A 17,616-nucleotide genomic window follows, 5' to 3' on the forward strand; every position below is an offset into this window, starting at 1 on the left:
AAAATTTTCTCCATGGCCCCATCAGACAGAACAAATGGTACAGGTTACATTCTCCGAGGCAGGTATACTATCCAGCCAGCCTCATCATCTCGAAGCAATTGGCCGGACAGAGCAACATGTTCCGAGAGTGACGGCACAGGAATGGCAGTTAGGGCTTCAGGGCTAGACCGAATGAGGACTAGTGCGCGATGCATGTTACCCAGAGCGGGAAGATGCTCCTTGAGGGTTGCACAATGCTTTTGGGCTATCTACCGAAATTTTGCTGCTTGTTCTCCCCCACATATCCGAGAGGGGTCTTCGAACAATCCATCGATGAATGAGTCCACTTGGACTGAGAATGTAAGACAATTAAAGGATGGCGGGGCGTTATGATGATGGTCCACTGTGACACTAGTACAGCGGGCGTTATTGTGGTTTCTACAAGTTGTGTCTAGTGTCTACATTGCCATTTTACCGGAGCACTTCGTAGATGGTCAATTAATATCCCATTGTGCGCGTTCCTTAATTGCTCCGAACGCATAAAAACTCAACCCTGCCATATAAACTCCGGTCATGAAGATTTCATCAAGACTACTGGATATCACAGAAAAAAAGAAGTAGTAGTGGGCAAGAAGAACCTTAATTCCCCTATATTTCAAAGAGAATTATCAAACTTTTTTTGACTATCGCACTCAAAGTTTCTTTTTTGGGGGTAAAAACCATCAAGCACGATCGGCCTCAGAAGTCCGACATTTAAGCAGCAAGCTCACGGATCTTCTGCTCAACACGCTCCTTGCGCTGCTCGCGGGTGAGGCGGACAGGACGGAACTTCTTGCTCTCGGCCTTCCACTCCTCCTTGGTCTTCTTCTCACCAGCATCCTCGTCCTTCTTGAAGGGGTCCTCACGGATGGCCTTGTGGGCCTCAGTGTAGAGCTCCTCAATGTCACCAGCCTCAACACCAGCCTCCTGGTACTTGTGGAACTGGGAGCGGAAGCGCTCCTCATCGTCGTCGGCAAGACCCTCCATGTACTCAGCGACGTGGCCACCGAAGATGTAGTTGCGGAGAGTCTCAGCGTCGAGCTCCTCGGACTCGATGTCGAAACCGGGGAAGCGGCTCTCGGAGTGGGGAACGAAGATACCACCGTCGGAGGCACCCTTCATGGCACCGAAGACACGGGCACCAGTGGAGGTACGGGCAAGACCGACATCAAGGAAAGCCTTGAAGGGGCGGCGGGAGCCCTCGTCGGTCTCAGCGGCCTCGGTGAGGGTGTACTCGCCATCGGCCTCCTCGACACCGGGGAACTGCTCATCCAGGCCGAGCTTCTTGAGGGTACGGCGGGCAAGGAGGAGACCGGTGGCGTAGGCGGCAGCCCAGTTGGTCAGACCGTTGGTGATGCCATAGCGCTTGAGCTCGTGGGAGTAGGCGCTGGCGAAGACCTTGTCACCGGAGATCTCAGAGTAGACGATCTGGGTGATGATGTCGCGGTTGGTGAAGCGGACGACCAGGCGGTACTTGGGGGCGTTGTACTTGTTCTTGGCCTGGGTGATCAAGCGCTTACGGGCATAGTAGTCGGTCTTACCCTCACGGCGACGACGGTACTTGGTCTGGTAGCGGCTGTAGAGAGAAATTTTGTTAGTTCCAGGACAATTTTTGACGAAATGAGGAGTCTTGTAAATTTCTTACCTGTAGTAAGCGCTGTTCTTGACGAGCTTGTGGAAAGGCTACAAGACACAGTCGAGTCAGCAATTTGCGCTTCAGAGAAAGACCGTCCGAAGCATCTTGCAAAGACCCGTTTCCAATCCCACAGTGCGGTCGCCCACGTGGGATGACCTGAAATTTTCGTTCAGGCGACGGGGGAATTTGCGACGAAGTCGGTTCCCAGTCACTTGAGAATTACAGCAAAACTCACCATTTTGACGGTTGCCGCTGGTTGATGACGGGGGTTGTCGACGGTGGCTGCAAAAGAAGAGATGGGAAATTTCGTGGGATGTCTTTTGTGGAAGGCTTCGCTTAGCGTGGCTGCATCCCGGCGCCAGACTGCGGTTGGCCACGAGCGGGCTGAAGGACCGAAGTATGTACCACCACTTACTCCGTACTCCGAACAATCATAACCAACTCTTTTCTTTCAGCAATCTTTACTTGGAAAAATCTTATAGTTATGAATTTGTAGGCTGTCCGAATATGATCTTTCTAGCTGGCCAAATTATACTATTTACAGCCGGGGTTTTTCTGGAGTCTCTAGCAATTGAAGGCCTGTCATCCTCTCCAGCTCCTTAACAGCATCCTGGGTCCGTCCCAGATTAACCTTCACGGTTCGCATGCCAGCTTTCTTTGCGCCCTTAAGGTTCTCTCCAATGTCATCGAGGAACACAATGTCAGACGGGCGAATCCCACCTAGACCCTTCTTCCTCGCTACATTTTCCATCTCTTGCAGCGCAACCTGATATATTTTCCCGTCGGGTTTCCTGAGACCCGTATGCGCAGATGAGATGAAGAAGTCAAATTGCGACTTTTTATCATCAATGTCTGTGTTGTACGGATGTCCATCGGGGAAGATAACTGTATTTGACAGAGCTCCCATAACGAATTTTCCTGACTGCTTCAACTTCTTCAGAGCAGGAAACATATATGGATCCGGCGTCCTAGACACCCTCATCATCTCCCAGAAGAGGAACTCTGCGTCCAGGGCGGGTAATGGAGGAAGCGATGTTGGCGCACTATCCGGGCGCTGTTTCTGAAGTCTCTCATGGAATGCCTTCCATAGGTCAGGGTTTCGTAGATCCTTGTTAAATTCCTTGAAGAAGTCGGCATCCATCTTGATCTCCCCGCGCTCAAGTCTGTGCCAGCTGCCGTTGGGTGAGGTACGAGAGATACTGAAGTTCACCCATCCTGGGGGAATGTTGTGGGCCAGTTCATAGTCCAGAATAGCCTGAAAGGGAGAAACAACCTGCAGCTTTATCAACAGACTATTATTTCTGGGTTGGGCATTCGCGCAGCCTTACACACACTCCTCCAATGTCGAACAGCAGACCTATCGGCCGTTGATCGTCAGCCATGGTGGCGATATACTAGTCGGCAGAGGTTCTGGGAAGACAATAGATGGGTAGAGATAGCAGCGGCAAGGGTGATCTAGATGTAAGACGAAGATGTCGCTTGATGTTTGTTCTTTGGCGGAGTAGTAGAAGACCAGACCTGGGGTCCAAGTTACCGAGGTTAGATACGAGAAATCGGTTGTTGCTTATGGTTTACAATCAAGGTCCGAGGCAATGAAAGCTGCAGGGGAATTCCAGACCCTAAAGGCCAAACCTGCGCCGCAGAAGCCCTGCAATATCTGCGGCATGAAACGTACAAATCATCAAGACGCAAGGAGACTGTTGACTCCAATCTCTGGTAATGATGGACGATGGATGGCAGGTTGGCGGAAGGGGGCACTGCGTATCCGTCACGTGTGTGCTTATCGATAGCGCCGGACGCGTTCAGTGAAGCCGAATCGCGATGGTCCTCTTTTATCCTCTGAGCCGATCACAATCCCTCACTATGGAGTCATGGAATCTACTCGTACCATCTCCGAGTTGAAGTCGTCCTTTATCAGGGCGCAAGTCCGAATACTATCCGAAGGCCTTGAACCGCCCGAAGATTGGCGAAATTACGCCGCTGAGACCGAAGAGGATGATCTCAGTGATAAGGTGGTCGGTGATGTTCTGCAAAAGTGTAAGTGCAAGCATCCAGAATCAAATCTTCACACATACCATCCTGGGATTACTGCACATGATCGCTCATCGTGCACTGTGGTTAATACGTATATCGTTCTTCATTCTGCATATGTTTCTAATGAATCCATGGGACACCAGTAAACGCCGCATTGAAACAACACAGTCGCATCGTCTATTCCTCCCAAGCGGTTCAGCATGTCGCTCAGCAAATTACCAGCCTATACTGGTCGTCGGTAACCCAGGCAATACACAACCCAGGGTCTTTGATAAAAGGGGTTGAGAGATCGGTGGATCTATCCAGTCATCTGTGAGCCTCGAACCTCTGTTGCTGGGAAAGCGGATCGATCTAATGTCGCAGGAATATCGCACAACTCCCATTGGAGCTAGAGGACCAATCTGCGAGCGAAGAACAGCGGGCTAGGTCTGAGATACCTCTCGCACCGATCACAGTTTCAGCTGGTTAATTGTGATACAGATACCAAGAACTACGGGAGCGTCTTACGGACCTGGATCGCTTACGGCAACAGCGACAACGGCGCCTGGATCAATTACGACAGCTGCAGCAATTACTGGAGCCGTTCCGAGAACCGCAGAAACACATCCAACCTAATCTGGTGACGAGAGATGGCGAGCTAGTCCAGGAGTTAGACAAGATGAGGATGCTGGTTGCGCGAGTTGGTGGCCGAGTCGAACAGGGGAAGAAGAAACTGGGCGCTCAGGAGCAGGACAAGCCGTATCTGGGGTGCGACCAGAAACTAGATGCCTTATTGGACATGACGTGATGACAAATAGAGAGAAAGGGCCCGGCTAGAATGACTTCATGCATTGAATGGAATGGAAGGATGCCCGAATACCTAAATTGCATGCCTTGCCTACACTTATGAGAGCGTTGCGCCTTTCATACATACATAGCCTTCTGGAGATTGAGGGTGCGGCATTGCCGGCAAAAGAGGTCGCACAGATGCATGAAAACCATTGCAACTGGATAATCAATCAGTAGATCTCAATTTCTTGACTCTACGCCGCAGGTCTCCTTTGGGCAGCTATAATTAGAGGGATTTCCCATGCAGTTACCGGAACTTTGAGAAGTTGCAAGGGGGGAAAAAGACAATTGACTGCGGCTGCAACGATCATAGCAAAGTGCCAGTGACAGGAAGGAGGGAGAAGAACGAGAGCCAAACGGTTGTTTTTGGGGACTACTTACTACTTACAGAGTAGCAGCAGCAGCAGCAGCAGAAGCAGAAGCAGCTGCTCTGTTCCTTCTCTTTTCACTGGTTCCCACATTTTTATTTTTCTACCCATCGATTTCCCTTCCTCTTATTGTTTTACCTTCACCACACACTTCTTTTTTTTTTTTTGTGAATTCATCCCTTTTTGGCATAACCCAGGTTTAACTAGCTACTTACTAGCTATCATGGAGAATTCTGGTGCGGCCACCGCCCCAAGTTGTGGCGCTGCCGAGGCTGGTGCTCGGCTGGAATCTTCCGAATTTCCGACGCTTGACTGTTTTGGCTTCTCCGCGGCCACGGTTCACTATCAGGACGAGGTGGATGACCCTCATCGCCCAGCTTTACCTGCTGCTTCCCCATTGTCTGCTGCTCTCACCGCAACGGTTCCTTTCCCCAATCTTGACGATCTAACTCCGACCGCGCACCACACCAGCTACAGCAAAAGTGAGCCCTCTTCACCCGGCATCATCAGCGCGTCTACGCCTTCCCCTGATTCCAAGGCACCCTTTGTGCGTGGGCATCGCCGCCGTTCCACCCACGTCACTCGTCGTGACCTTGAGAAATTCAGAAAAGAAGTGTTGGGTTTGGAGTCCTCTGGGTTCGGCTTTGACGACGACCATAACCTCCCTAAACCGAATCCTGCTGTCGATCCCGAGTTCAACGCATTAAACAACGCCTTTGACTCCGCAAACATGTCGATGAACAGCAGTGGGGGCATGACGGGCAGTAGCCCTGGGTCGGCCATGTTTGCCAGCTACGGCGATAACTCTGGCGGTGCTTCGAGCATGCCCAATGTTCCTCGTCCCTCGATGTCGCCTGCGATGCCTCATCCACCGGCTCAGGTCAACGGCGGCGGAATGCCCGGTATGAACGGCGGAGTTCCTATGAACGCGGGCCATCAGATGGACCTGCATCATCTCTACGATATGGTATTGGAGTTGAGCGACGTGTTGAAGAACAATCGCGAAATGACGAAAAGTATAGTGACTAGTGCGGAGGAAATTATGGTATGTCTTTCACGAAGGCTTCGTAGTCTGGTTTAACCTGGCTGACAGGGACAGAAACGGTCTGGTTCGGAGGGTACCAACCCGACTTTGCAGCAAGTGAACGGGGAAATCACCGGTAAGTGGTCGTATGGATGTCCCTTTCTCTGAACAGCGGCTGACAAGCTTAGGTGCCCGTATCACCGAGCTCGAGCGTGCCCTCGCCAAGGAGAGACGTTTAGTTGAAGTTTTACGAACCGAGCAGGCGGAGAACGCCAAATTGATCGGTGAATATGAGGCGACCCTCGGGACGATGGTCGAGCAAATCCGCAACTACTGCCAAAACAACAACATGCATTATCTGTCGCAGAAACGCCATTACAACAATCTGCTCCAAGCGGAGCGTGACTCCCATCTGGAGAGCCGCTTAGACCGTGACTACTGGCATGCGCAGACGATGAAGTGTGCCGAGATGATTCGGACGGCGTACCGACTCCGCTCCGAGGAGGAAGAACTGCCCATCCGGATTGTTGCAGGCCTACAGAATGAGGTGCGGGCGTATCGCAACGCACTTGGTATGGAGCCCGAGAGGCCAGAGGACGAATTTGGATGGGAGATCCTGAAGGATGTCCCTGGCAGCGCCGAATGAGACCGACACCGTGGGCTGCCTATACCCTGGCGGTTGGCATGATCTTAGTGGTGTTGCACGAGCTATAACGATTGGTTACCGATATATTTGCGTTAGAGGGAGTCGGCGTTTTTTGGAGCAGCTGATTTGCGGCTACGGATTTTCCCGGCGAAGATACCCATTGTTGCATGGCATGTATATGAGATCCGAATGAGATCCGTCAAAGTAGTTTTATGTATTTCTATACTTGTGAGGGGTGAACAGAAGAAAGAAACTTGAGTATCCATTACATTTATTCAGTATAAAAAACCTCATCCAACACCTTCCACCACCCAGGACCTTCAGCACTTCCAATAGCCCCAGGAATCGGACTCTCCTGCACAAAACAGCATATAAGCATGACCGTCTTCCCCCACCTCCTCAACTTGCCAAAGTGTATAAATAATAAACATACCTGCATCCCATCCGTCAACCCCCACCACTCCCTCACCTTCGGATTGGCCTTCATCCGCTGCATATCCCCGTCAAAGTCCTCCCCGACATATTTAAACGTTGCGAACAGCGTCCGCTCATTATCGAAGAAGATAGAGTCTGCAAATAGCCATTGCCCCATATTAGCTTCCGCACCTGCTTCTGCTTCTATTTATATATACATGACTTTGCACCTCGTTTATGACGGGATGGGGGAGGGGATGGGAGGGGATAGGAGGGGATGATCTATACAATCACGGATATTACACTCCTTGATCTGCTGTAGGACTTCGGGCCATACGTTCGCGTGACATTCTTTGTATGCGGCGATGGCGGAGGGCTTGAGGTGGACGATTTGGGCGATGCGGCGGGTGGGCATTGTCGGATTTTGGTATGTACCACTTGGTGGGATTGGGGTGGGAGAGGTTGGTGGGTTGGTATTAAAGAGAGAGGTTATGGACGTGTAATTCTGGAAGTGAGGATAAGACGATGGTATGGTGGTGGTGGTAGTAGTAGTAGTAGTAGTAGTAGTAGTAGTAGTAGTAGTTGCTGTATATGTATGTTTTTGTTGTAGATTCGGGGTGATGATGGCCCGAATTGGGGGTTGGGATGGACCGAGGGAGGGGTCACACTAGATGTTGTGGTGGTGGAGAAGGGGATTTATTTGATGTTGTTAGCTGTTTGTATACTAAGAAGTTAATAGATTAGGTTAGAACAGCACAAGATGTAGATACTACATGTTTTTTTTTAAGAGCTGTTAGAACTTGTAGTGTGATGGCTTCATCTGCGTTATCAACTACTCATACAAGGTATTTTCTGCTCTTGGACGATTAGTAATGTCTTGACGTTCATGTTCTACTACAAGATCTGAATATTATACTCAGTGTTGGCATCAAACTACCACTTGGTTAGTAGTAGTAGTAGTAACTACTAGTACTAAGGGTATAGTCCCTACCCATCAACGCCAAAGTACAAGTACACCGTCCTCCAGCACTCAATAGCTATACGGATCCAATTAGTACTACTATTAGTTACCAATACCACCACACACTACAACCCACCCTACCTACAACCCACAGAATAAATAAATCAAAGTAAACTGAATAGTGATAAATATCCCCAGGATCCCCAATCCGACCCAAGAAACTGAACTAAATAGTAAATAGAGAAAAAAAATAAAGTATTACATCAACCCCCCATACGTCTGCCCCTCCCTCTCCAACTCCTCATCCTCCTTAATATAATTCTCAAATCGATTCACAACCCCTTCCTCCTCTCCATGATGCGAAGGTTGACTTTCCTCCTCTGTTTCGTGCAGATTGCTCTTCTGCTGAGAGGGGTATTTGCCGCTGTCGTCGTTCTCCTGACGCTGGGTGTCTTGGTGTTTGTGGTGGTGGAACATTTTGTCGAAGATGTTTTCGTGGTCTATATCATATCATTAGGTATTTCGTGTTAGTATTCATGTGTGGAGTGATCGTAGTGGTGGTGGTGTAGGGTTTGGGGACATGGGGTGATGTACGTTGAGACATTTTGGTAGATAGTAGGTGTTTCAGGTATATATATTGTAGTCAGTGTAATGTGTAATGGGTAGTATGTAGTATTCAGTTTCAAGCAAGCAATAATCAAGTTATTTTAATTGTGTTCAAGAAAGGTAGCTATCCCAACCATATGGTTCTTCATATAATCGGACCCGAAACTCAAAGTATTCGCTATGCCATCATCATTGCGCTTTGACTTTCCGCTGTCTTCCGGGGATCTCTTATCCGATCTACATCTGTGCTTTGTGTGCTGCTGTTAATGGCTTCTAGAATTTGTGTTCCATGGTTGCTTTGGCTGCTCCATGAGATATAGCTCGGACAGACGGGGTTACTGTACGCGAGCGCAGACTCGACAGAGGAAGCAAGACATAACGAAGATCAGAGGAGTAGTAATAGTAAAGCTCATTTTCAAATCGATTACTAAAACATGAAATGCATCGGCTAGATATCATCAAGATCTTTCATAAACAAAGTGAATGCACTACTGCCTCACAACCGGGTTCTTCGCCACCGGCCGGATCCACGAAATGCCCACGTTCGCTGCCAGCGAGATCGCCCCGATGATCCAGAGCGATTGAGCATAGTGCGACCCATTGTAGCGGAAGATGATAGCAAAGATGATTCCACCAAAATTGCCCATGCCACCGACAGCACCCGACACGACACCTATTATTATTAGCACAAAGTCATTCAATCGAGGGTTCAAAGTGAGCTCACCATTGGCAAATGGATACACATGAGGTACCAAAGAAAAGATGGCGCCATTGCAGGCTTCGAGGAAAAAGGCAAGCCCGGCCATGAGGCCGAACATGGTGGCCTCGGTCTTCGGGTTGGTGAGTCCGATCGCGAGCTGGAAAGCTCCCGTGATGAGTCCCAAGGAGACCAGCAGGATCTTCTTCGACCATAGGCTCTGTGTGGTTCTGTATAGAAAGTCGGCCACGAAGCCACCGGCCGGTCGGCAGATGATATTCAGTAGCCCGAACATGGCGGCCCATCGTCCGGACTCGGTCTGTCCCATACTGGGAAAGTTCGCTACGTAGTAGTTTGCCAGAACAGACTCGATGGCAAGTTCTGCCCCGAAAGTGCAGGCGTATGGGATGGCGACGGCTGCAGTGAACATACTGAAGAGCACGTTCAGGGCCTCTTTGCGCGTGGGTGCTACTACCGTGTCCGTCCGCAGCGCGTCGAACTGGCCAATCTGCTGGGACTCGGCTCCCAGGGACATGGGGGTCTGGGCGCCGCCTTTCTTCTCCACGTCCGCCATCATGTCGGACACCGAGGGGGCTTTGGATGGAATTCCCGAGTTGATATCAATGATATTGCCCTCAGACTCAGTGGCTTCCTTCACCCAGAGATGACGCTCTGACCATTTGCCCGTCGGCGTGTCCTCACATACGAAGAGCATAGTCAGGGCGACCCCGACAATGATGATGAACGGCACTATATATGCCACGCGCCATGCTTTGTGTGGTGGCAAGCCCTGGACTTTGACGAGGGAATCGTACACAGCGGGCATAACGAAGCTGAGACAAGTAAGCCAATGATCAAGAAAGGTACAATGTTCAACATACAAGGTGATTCCGCCACCAGCATTGCCCCAGCCACCAGCCAGAGCATTCGCAGTCCCAACAATCTTCTTGTCAAAGAATCCCGTGCACCAGACCTGGCATGGGACAAAGGTACCTCCGAGGATACCCACGAAGAAGCGCAGGGCAATCAAGCCATTGGGAGTGGTGACAAGACCCGCCATGGCAGTTGGGATCGAACCACAAAGCAGCAGCCCAATGAAAACCAGACGAGGACCGAATTTATCACAAAGGGGTCCTGCCACGAATCTCACAAGCAGACTAGCACATTGTCAACGGATGTCTATATAAAAACAGGAGCATGGGGCGGGAAGGCTTACGTCGCGAGCAGAGCAACGATGTTCGAGTTTGCGACCTGCGTCTCTGTCATCTTCAGATCTTGGCGAATTGTGTCGGTCAACTATGTGAGGAACCTATGTCAACATTTGTCCATGCATGCGTACGGGTTAGGAGTCACTTACCAACGGTGGAAAGGCATACCACGACAGGAAAGCCACCATGAAACCCAGCCATGAGAAGAAGAAAACTCGACCATACTTGTCGAATGGGTTGAGGATGGGGATTGATTGTGCTTTGCGATTACTCGGGTTAATCCCCGGAGAGACAAAGAGTAGCTTGATGTGATCCATCGCCAGAAAAATTCGGTCGTTGAAAAAAATCAACTGATGGTATACTGCTACTAGGAGACAGCAAGGATGTAAGGTAAAGGAGGGATCTAAGCAAGTACAGAGAGAAGGGGTATCACAACAAAGACAAAACACCACCAGGGCGTATTAGATGCGAGTAAACCAACGGACGACTGGGTCCCGATGGAAGTGCAATGGGTATTGAGAGTGTGGTATAGGGCAATACAGGAGAATTAAGACCGAATTAGATCGATGGAGAGGACGTGTATATATAGACCGGTGCTTCGGATAGTGTCACAAGTGGAAACGTTCTTTTCAGGCGTAGGAAATGCTCCGACACCCCCGTGTGGGAGGTCTCTTTCAAGGCATCAATCTATCTAGTTATCTATCTCCTAGGAGGGTCAGCTGTCTGATTACCACTTGATTGATGCGAGTGACTTGCTTCTGATAAAATTAAACGACATAACATTCAGAGAAACATAAATCAGTATCTCCTAGGAAATGGGTCAAGCTCAACACGGTGTGGCAGCAGGGCAAAAAATATTATTATCAGCAGCAACAGCAGCGAAATAAACAGAACCAAGGCAAGCCTGTGAACTCAATCTAGGAGCAATGGCCGGGGATCCACACCTGGCAGTCGGATTGAGCGTGGCTGTGGATACTGGGTCGCGCGGTAAGAGAGACCGTCCAGCGCGAGAGCCGGAGTCGCTAGTCATGGACCTAAGCAGGAAGATGACCTCAGGGTTCATGGCATGGCGATCGAGGCCCAGTTCATGGCCCTCATTGAGAGGCGTGGACCAACGAGACCAGTGCTGGAGATAAGCAAGGGTCTCTCTGCACGGCAGTTTAGGGCATAATTGGCATGGTTCTGGGGAACTGATAAGGATAAGGTAGAAGATCTGGAGAAGTAACTCCGCGGAGTGTAGATGGAAGAAGGATGACTGTTTGTGTATTTCCGGGGGGCAATGAGTGGGCGTGTAGAGGGATAGGGAGGGGAGGAATGGTAGAGAGAGATTGGCGAGAGATAGACTAGTCGTCCGGAGTAGATAGGGAGGGACCCAGGGAATTGAGGCAGCCACCCATTACGGAGTAAGTCCACTCACACATTCAGTCATTTACTCATTTACTCCTGCTTGACTAACTGTATCACGGGACGAAGACGGGGCCTCAGGAAGCGACGCGGTCACTTTTAGTTTCTCTCATCTTAAAAATTGACAATCACAACCGAAGAAGAAAGAAAGAGAAAAAAAATAAAATAAAATCAAACCCACCGGCAAGTGGGCCACCGTCACCGCAAGTCATCCTCCTCAAACCTCCGGTTGAAATATTTTGCAAGACCTGGTATCCATTTCTCCTTCGTCTACGAGCTAGCAAAATTTTCTCTCCCTCCTTCTGAAGCTTGCCATTGCTTGACATTGCAAGAGTCTACAGAATACATCCCCAGTCGGGTATAGTAGGAGGTGCCGAGCTGCCAGCCACTACTCCGTACTATAGACTACTCCGTAGTGGCCAGCCAGATGGGGCGGCAGTAAATTAATAACGGGGGCCACTACTTACGTATTCCTCGCCTGTTTGGCAGGTGGATATCTATTCAGTCCTCTAGTACTGTGAGTCGCCGTCTCGACCCGGTTTCGAACTGCTTCAGGGATCCATCTCTCTTCCGTCCGGATGGAAGATGTAGACATTAAACAGACTACAAAGGGTAAAGCACAAAAAAGGGGTTGCAGATCGACTGTCTACGTTGGAAAATGATACACCTTCACTCCCGATATAGGAACTCTCGGCATCCGATTTCGTATCAAACAGTGCGCGATAGGCTGAGACTGGCTGATAAGGAGACCCAAACAGTGAGAATGCTGCCTAGTTGGGAAGAAAAAAAAAGTAAAAAGAAAAGCAATGCCATGCACGGGCCACCTCGTGGGCTGATCCTTGATAAGTCATTCGTTCCAGCCAATCAGTGTGTTGCTATTAGGGGGGCCCGGACAAGTTGACAGCCGCTGCCCTAAATTGGAACGCCGGACTGCTTTTGGTGCAAATACTCGAATTGGTCATGCAAGGCACGCAAGGCAAACACAAAATACAACGAACGCTCCTCGGCTACGAACGGCTGCCCCGGGCCCCCAGTGTAAGCTCCTGGGGGCCGGACTAGCACCTGCTCACTTATGTATGGCTCCCCCGAGCATGGTCTACACACAGTTAATATAGGCAGCAGCTGCATCGGGCAGGATATGGCACCATCTCAATATCCACGATGGGTTCCAGTTATCCAGTCGTGTGTGCCGTCTGAGGGCTCCCTGGGCCACCACTAAGGCTTAGGTGTAATACCAATAGTAGACAATGTGGAACTGGTATTGGAAGATACATAGAATAAATTACATGGTGTGCTGTAGACGGACATCCTTATCCAGTCAAAGAAGCTCTAGTTCAAATCGTAACATCATCATCGTCATCACCATCATCCTCGCCACAGACGAACTGACTACCAGTCAATCACCGTGGACGATGCAGCCGTACCGCACCCGGATGCCTTCTCGCCCACCTTCTTCCCTCGCATCCCCTTATACTTCATGTCATGCTTCTTGAAAGGATCGGGCGCCTCGCCCTTCCGCACCTTCCACTTCTCCGTCCCCAGAATCGAGTCCAGCTCCTCGACAGGCGGCAGTTTCAGATAGATCCACCCGTCATCCCGTTCCTCAATCGGGAACGTCGCGATGTTCATGCTCTCGTCGTTCGAGCATCGACCCGCTTGCTCTCCGTTCAGCTCAAAGTTGCGCTTGTGGTAGGGACATGACACCCAGTACTTGCCGGCGTCGTCGTCGCCGATCAGCCCGTCTGACAAGACAAACGCCCGCTTGTGAGGGCACATCTGTTGCGTCGCGTAGTACTTGCCCTTGACCTTGAAGATGGCCAACTGCGTATCCCCACGCTTCACATTGGCGGATGACATCTGTGGCGAGCCATCCGAAAAGTAGTCAGCCTTGATGATAGGCTGCCACGAGAGACTGGACCACTGGTGGCCCTTGAAGTCCTCTTTGGCCGGTTCGCTGGGCCAATAGGTCGGCCGCTGCTGGTCGCGCTCCTTGATCACTTCCACGGTGTCGACAGTGTCATCCGTGTTGGCAAACTGTTGGAAGTATTTGCGCCGCTTGGGGTTCCGGACTGTTTCGGTCCACTCGCAGAAATAACTGTCGACCAGTTCCTGCATCTGCTGTTCCATCTCCGCCCCAATACCCAGTTTGTCTTCCACGACAACCTCGCGCAGATATTCAATACCACCCGGGAGGTTTTCAATCCAGCGAGCTGTCCGCTGCAGCTTGTCTGCTGTGCGAATGTAGAAGATAAGATACCGATCTATCATTGGGATGACCTTCTCGGGAGGAACATCTTTGGCAAGGATTTCGGAATGCCGAGGTTTGGCACCTCCGTTGCCTCCAACGAAGATGTTGAAGCCCTTGTCGGTGGAAATAAGACCGAAACTGGAGCAGATTAGCTAAACATCCAGGAAGTAACTGACAGAAAGGAAAGACTCACTCTTTGTTCTGTGCCTCGGCGCATTCTCGCACGCAGCCGGAGACAGCGCCCTTTAGCTTGTGCGGGGAGCGGATACTCTTGTAGCGCTCTTCTAGCCGGATGGCCATACCAACACTGTCGCCAATACCGAACCGGCACCATGTGGTCCCCACGCAGCTCTGAGAAGCGTTAGTATGTTCCCAGACCAGCCCAACCAACGAATCATCATGAAGTTACATACCTTGATAGTCCGAAGCGACTTGGCATACGCATGTCCGCTCTCCATACCTGCATCCACCAATTCCGTCCAGATGTCGAGCAGATCCTGCTTCTTGGCTCCGAACAAATCGATACGCTGACCTCCAGTAATCTTGCAGTAAAGGTCGTATTTCTTGGCGACCTGCCCGATCGTGATCAATTTGTCCGCCGTGATTTCCCCTCCGGGTACTCGAGGCACAACCGAGAAGGTCCCGTTCCGCTGGATGTTGGCAAGGAACCGATCGTTTGTTTCTTGTAATTCGTGTAAATCCTTATCCATGATGTGCCTGTTGAAAAGACTGGAGAGAATCGAGGCAATTGCAGGCTTACACAGCTCGCAGCCAAGCGAATCCGGGTTCTTGCCGACCGTCCTCATGACATCCTCGAAGGTCTTCAGTTGCTTGATGGCGATGATGTTGTAGAGGTCGGCCCGCGAGTGTGGAATATGAGCACATACTGCATACACATTAGAACAATTCCGAAAGCCATAAAAAAGTGTGTACATACGGTTGTTCGAGACTTCTTGTCCCATGTCCAGCATGGCCTTGTTGAAGATGGACTGCACTAGCGGCATACAGCCGCCACAGCCGGTCCCCGCTTTAGTGCACGATTTGACCTCCGCAACGGTTTTGCAGGTGCCATTCTTTATGTTCGAAACCAAGTCGCCTTTGGTAACATTATGGCAGGCACAAATTTGAGTGCTGTCATCCCTATAGGCGCATAAGGTATTAGCCTAGTACTTCAGCGTCTGGGCGATTCCAATAACTTACAGATCGTCGGCATTTTCCTCCCCACCGCTCTGAGCCCCCAGAATGAACTGGCTGGGAGGTACGTCCAGCTCTTTTTGAGACTTGACCATCTGGTTCAACTTAAGGTAGTCCTTCGTATCCCCGATCATCATACCACCCAGGAGGTATTTGCCGTCCATGGTAAAGAGATATTTCTTGTAGACACCGCCAAAAGGATCCTTGTATGTAAGCGCCTTTACAGCTGGCTCATCTTCTGCACCTCCGGAGGGCATTGACGGCCGTTGGCCGGGGAGGAACTTGGGCCCATCCCGGTCGGCGAAGAAGTCACCAAAGCTAGCCACATCGACACCTAGCAGTTTCAGCTTGGTACTGAGATCGGGTCGCTTGAAGCTTTTGGGTTCCTTGTCGGGGTTGGTGAGGTTGTATGCGAGCACGTCGGCCATCTCGATGCCGGGAGCGATGATACCAAAGGTTTGGTTCTCCCAACTTGCACATTCTCCGATCGCATAAATGTCTTCGATGGAGGTTTGAAGGCTGTTGTGGTGTTAATAAATATCAAATGAATTTCTAGGTACTGACTGTACCTTTCATCGATGACGAAACCTCCTCTTCCAGCACACTGGATTCCCGCCGACTGGCCCAGCTCATCTCGTGGCCTGACTCCGATCTGCCCTGGGAGTTAGCACGCCAAAAGCAGCTGGCAATGGCAAAAGTAAACGTACAGCAAAACAGATGCATGAACAGCTGAGTTCTTCACCATCTTCGTAAACAATTCCAGTAACGTTGTTATCGTCATCCGTATTTATGCGCGCAACGCGCTTCTCGTGTAGTACATCCAAGCCCAGCTCTCGAATCTTGCGGGTCACAAGGGTGCCAGCATCTCCATCCAGCTGTCTCGCCAACACCCACTTGTTGCGATCGACGAGTTTGACACTGCCAAAGTCTTGCAGGTCTGTCATCGCTTTGGCTGCTTCTAGGCCCAGCAGACCACCTCCTACAGTAACGCCCGTCTCACCTTTATGCTTTGATGCAAACTCTATGAGCTTTTCCAGATCCGAGATCGTCCGGTAGACAAAGATGCCCTTGGCATCGTGTCCCGGGGTGCGCGTGGGAAGTACGGCATCAGAACCCGTAGCCAAAATCAGGATATCGTAAGGAATAACATCATCAGTCGAGGTTTTGACCGTCTTGCGGTCGGGAAAGATGTCGGTCACCCGAGTGTTGAGGTGATAGTCAAAGGATCGGTCTTTGATGGAACCGTACTAGTTAGGGCACCGGCTTCGGCGTTAGTGTCTGGACCAGGGCCGCCATCCCGAGCGCGGATCGGAAACTCTGCAGATTACGGAGTACTCACCCATTCTCTTGGGTTCAGGTATAGATCTTCGATCTTGCGATGCTCAAAAAAAGACGAGAGGCCGACTCGATTGTAGGCAATGTGTGGTTCTTCACCAATGACAACGATATCATACTTTCGTCGCTCTGAGTCCTGCTTGACGAGCTTCTCACTAAGAACAAACAGGAGTAGTCAGAATCCCGAGTTTCGGCGTTAATAGACAGTTGTTCGACTGCCCAAACATACATGAAGGATATAGCCACCATGCCCAAGCCGACCACCACGATCTTCTGGCGCCTATTCGAAGCCGATCGGCGAGTAGCCGGATCTGGCAGGGAATCAACTGTGGGAGAGAGAACACTGGGGACGCTGTCCATGACGACAGCGTCACCGTTCCCCGATCCATCCAGCAGAGGCATTGTGATGACAGAGGATAATCAAGGAATCCTACGTCGATAGCAGTGGCCAACAGGAAACCAGCGCGGTTTTGTTTGTGCCACAGGGAAAGAGAACCCCCGCGGCACCGGAGCTGCGCTACACAGCCATGAACAACAAACCACCATCATTGTAACTATCTCGCCAAGAGGAGACCGATAACTGCGCGGAGTTGCGGACATAGGGGCGTTTGAGTTGTATTTCTCCGTGGGATACTGGATGGGTGACTATGACCTCTGAGGTAATCAGTTGCGAGGGGGGGTCCATGCTCGATCGTTCTGTAATCAGGGACCTCTTGACCCGCCATGCAAATCATAGAGGAGCCACCGTTCGTGGAGAGGGGAAAGGACGGATAAGAACCGGGCATACGATGGGTTCGATCGGTAATTGGGGAGTGGCTGCATGGAATCGAGCGAGCGAGTGCGACTCCGCGGAGATGCGATGGAGAAACGAAGGCATTGAGGCTGTTGCTTATCGCGACTGCCTTATCGGTTCCTGATAAGCGTCTGATTGGCCGTGATCGGAAGTATACGTACCAGAGTTTGATTGATTGAAGCTCCTTGCAGTTGCTGGAATC

General features: G+C 50.7%; 9 protein-coding genes across 9 annotated transcripts; 3 read left to right on the top strand and 6 right to left on the bottom strand.

Annotated features, from left to right (window-relative positions):
• Positions 1-281: 281 nt before the first annotated feature.
• Positions 282-1,929, bottom strand: BO87DRAFT_379961 (60S ribosomal protein uL18). Its single transcript, XM_025624192.1, has 3 exons — positions 1,890-1,929; positions 1,664-1,701; positions 282-1,594 (listed from the first exon to the last, which is right to left on the bottom strand). The coding sequence occupies exons 1-3, from the start codon at positions 1,890-1,892 to the stop codon at positions 733-735; spliced, it is 903 nt and encodes a 300-aa protein (XP_025475795.1). The 5' UTR covers positions 1,893-1,929; the 3' UTR covers positions 282-732.
• Positions 1,930-2,153: 224 nt separating this feature from the next.
• On the bottom strand, positions 2,154-3,365 carry BO87DRAFT_379962 (HAD family hydrolase). Its single transcript, XM_025624193.1, has 2 exons — positions 2,983-3,365; positions 2,154-2,927 (listed from the first exon to the last, which is right to left on the bottom strand). Exons 1-2 carry the CDS (start codon positions 3,034-3,036, stop codon positions 2,193-2,195), a joined length of 789 nt encoding a protein of 262 aa, XP_025475796.1. The 5' UTR covers positions 3,037-3,365; the 3' UTR covers positions 2,154-2,192.
• Positions 3,127-3,444, top strand: BO87DRAFT_400563 (uncharacterized protein; the record flags this gene model as incomplete). The annotated part of the gene is made up of 3 exons (XM_025625535.1): positions 3,127-3,150; positions 3,198-3,353; positions 3,406-3,444. The coding sequence occupies 3 exons, from the start codon at positions 3,127-3,129 to the stop codon at positions 3,442-3,444; spliced, it is 219 nt and encodes a 72-aa protein (XP_025475797.1).
• Positions 3,442-4,661, top strand: BO87DRAFT_379964 (kinetochore subunit FTA4 family protein). Its single transcript, XM_025624194.1, has 4 exons — positions 3,442-3,691; positions 3,832-4,000; positions 4,052-4,114; positions 4,169-4,661. Exons 1-4 carry the CDS (start codon positions 3,526-3,528, stop codon positions 4,473-4,475), a joined length of 705 nt encoding a protein of 234 aa, XP_025475798.1. The 5' UTR covers positions 3,442-3,525; the 3' UTR covers positions 4,476-4,661.
• A 403-nt stretch (positions 4,662-5,064) lies between these two features.
• BO87DRAFT_367377 (uncharacterized protein) lies at positions 5,065-6,797 on the top strand. Its single transcript, XM_025621883.1, has 3 exons — positions 5,065-5,929; positions 5,984-6,044; positions 6,097-6,797. Exons 1-3 carry the CDS (start codon positions 5,108-5,110, stop codon positions 6,552-6,554), a joined length of 1,341 nt encoding a protein of 446 aa, XP_025475799.1. The 5' UTR covers positions 5,065-5,107; the 3' UTR covers positions 6,555-6,797.
• Positions 6,798-6,825: 28 nt separating this feature from the next.
• BO87DRAFT_317688 (L-rhamnose mutarotase) lies at positions 6,826-7,383 on the bottom strand (the record flags this gene model as incomplete). Its single annotated transcript, XM_025619778.1, has 3 exons — positions 6,826-6,909; positions 6,988-7,124; positions 7,257-7,383. The coding sequence occupies 3 exons, from the start codon at positions 7,381-7,383 to the stop codon at positions 6,826-6,828; spliced, it is 348 nt and encodes a 115-aa protein (XP_025475800.1).
• An 804-nt stretch (positions 7,384-8,187) lies between these two features.
• BO87DRAFT_429770 (uncharacterized protein) lies at positions 8,188-8,533 on the bottom strand (the record flags this gene model as incomplete). Its single annotated transcript, XM_025627510.1, has 2 exons — positions 8,188-8,429; positions 8,524-8,533. 2 exons carry the CDS (start codon positions 8,531-8,533, stop codon positions 8,188-8,190), a joined length of 252 nt encoding a protein of 83 aa, XP_025475801.1.
• Positions 8,534-9,023: 490 nt separating this feature from the next.
• Positions 9,024-10,997, bottom strand: BO87DRAFT_419056 (MFS transporter; the record flags this gene model as incomplete). The annotated part of the gene is made up of 5 exons (XM_025626916.1): positions 10,590-10,997; positions 10,449-10,528; positions 10,114-10,389; positions 9,260-10,065; positions 9,024-9,208 (listed from the first exon to the last, which is right to left on the bottom strand). Exons 1-5 carry the CDS (start codon positions 10,755-10,757, stop codon positions 9,024-9,026), a joined length of 1,515 nt encoding a protein of 504 aa, XP_025475802.1. The 5' UTR covers positions 10,758-10,997.
• A 2,098-nt stretch (positions 10,998-13,095) lies between these two features.
• On the bottom strand, positions 13,096-17,321 carry niiA (nitrite reductase niiA). Its single transcript, XM_025621884.1, has 9 exons — positions 16,851-17,321; positions 16,626-16,776; positions 15,994-16,533; positions 15,856-15,938; positions 15,293-15,805; positions 15,030-15,232; positions 14,506-14,978; positions 14,286-14,443; positions 13,096-14,230 (listed from the first exon to the last, which is right to left on the bottom strand). The coding sequence occupies exons 1-9, from the start codon at positions 17,021-17,023 to the stop codon at positions 13,234-13,236; spliced, it is 3,291 nt and encodes a 1,096-aa protein (XP_025475803.1). The 5' UTR covers positions 17,024-17,321; the 3' UTR covers positions 13,096-13,233.
• Positions 17,322-17,616: the final 295 nt, after the last annotated feature.

The sequence above is a fragment of the Aspergillus neoniger genome (genome assembly GCF_003184625.1).
Source record: "Aspergillus neoniger CBS 115656 unplaced genomic scaffold BO87scaffold_38, whole genome shotgun sequence".
Taxonomy (NCBI): domain Eukaryota; kingdom Fungi; phylum Ascomycota; class Eurotiomycetes; order Eurotiales; family Aspergillaceae; genus Aspergillus; species Aspergillus neoniger.

Bases quoted from the DNA above. Each gene is read 5' to 3' on its own strand.
- BO87DRAFT_379961 (XM_025624192.1), bottom strand. The intron at 1,595-1,663 runs GTAAGAAATTTA...TTCTCTCTACAG, and splicing joins AAGAACAGCGCTTACTACAG to CCGCTACCAGACCAAGTACC.
- BO87DRAFT_379962 (XM_025624193.1), bottom strand. From the start codon at position 3,036: ATGGCTGACGATCAACGGCCGATAGGTCTGCTGTTCGACATTGGAGGA. The intron at 2,928-2,982 runs GTAAGGCTGCGC...ATAAAGCTGCAG, and splicing joins TCGACATTGGAGGAGTGTGT to GTTGTTTCTCCCTTTCAGGC.
- BO87DRAFT_379964 (XM_025624194.1), top strand. From the start codon at position 3,526: ATGGAATCTACTCGTACCATCTCCGAGTTGAAGTCGTCCTTTATCAGG. The intron at 3,692-3,831 runs GTAAGTGCAAGC...ATGGGACACCAG, and splicing joins CGGTGATGTTCTGCAAAAGT to TAAACGCCGCATTGAAACAA. The intron at 4,115-4,168 runs GTCTGAGATACC...ATTGTGATACAG, and splicing joins AGCGAAGAACAGCGGGCTAG to ATACCAAGAACTACGGGAGC.
- BO87DRAFT_367377 (XM_025621883.1), top strand. From the start codon at position 5,108: ATGGAGAATTCTGGTGCGGCCACCGCCCCAAGTTGTGGCGCTGCCGAG. The intron at 5,930-5,983 runs GTATGTCTTTCA...TGACAGGGACAG, and splicing joins CTAGTGCGGAGGAAATTATG to AAACGGTCTGGTTCGGAGGG. The intron at 6,045-6,096 runs GTAAGTGGTCGT...TGACAAGCTTAG, and splicing joins AGTGAACGGGGAAATCACCG to GTGCCCGTATCACCGAGCTC.
- niiA (XM_025621884.1), bottom strand. From the start codon at position 17,023: ATGCCTCTGCTGGATGGATCGGGGAACGGTGACGCTGTCGTCATGGAC. The intron at 16,534-16,625 runs GTGAGTACTCCG...TGCCCTAACTAG, and splicing joins ACCTGAACCCAAGAGAATGG to TACGGTTCCATCAAAGACCG. The intron at 14,444-14,505 runs GTATGTAACTTC...AACGCTTCTCAG, and splicing joins AGTCGCTTCGGACTATCAAG to AGCTGCGTGGGGACCACATG.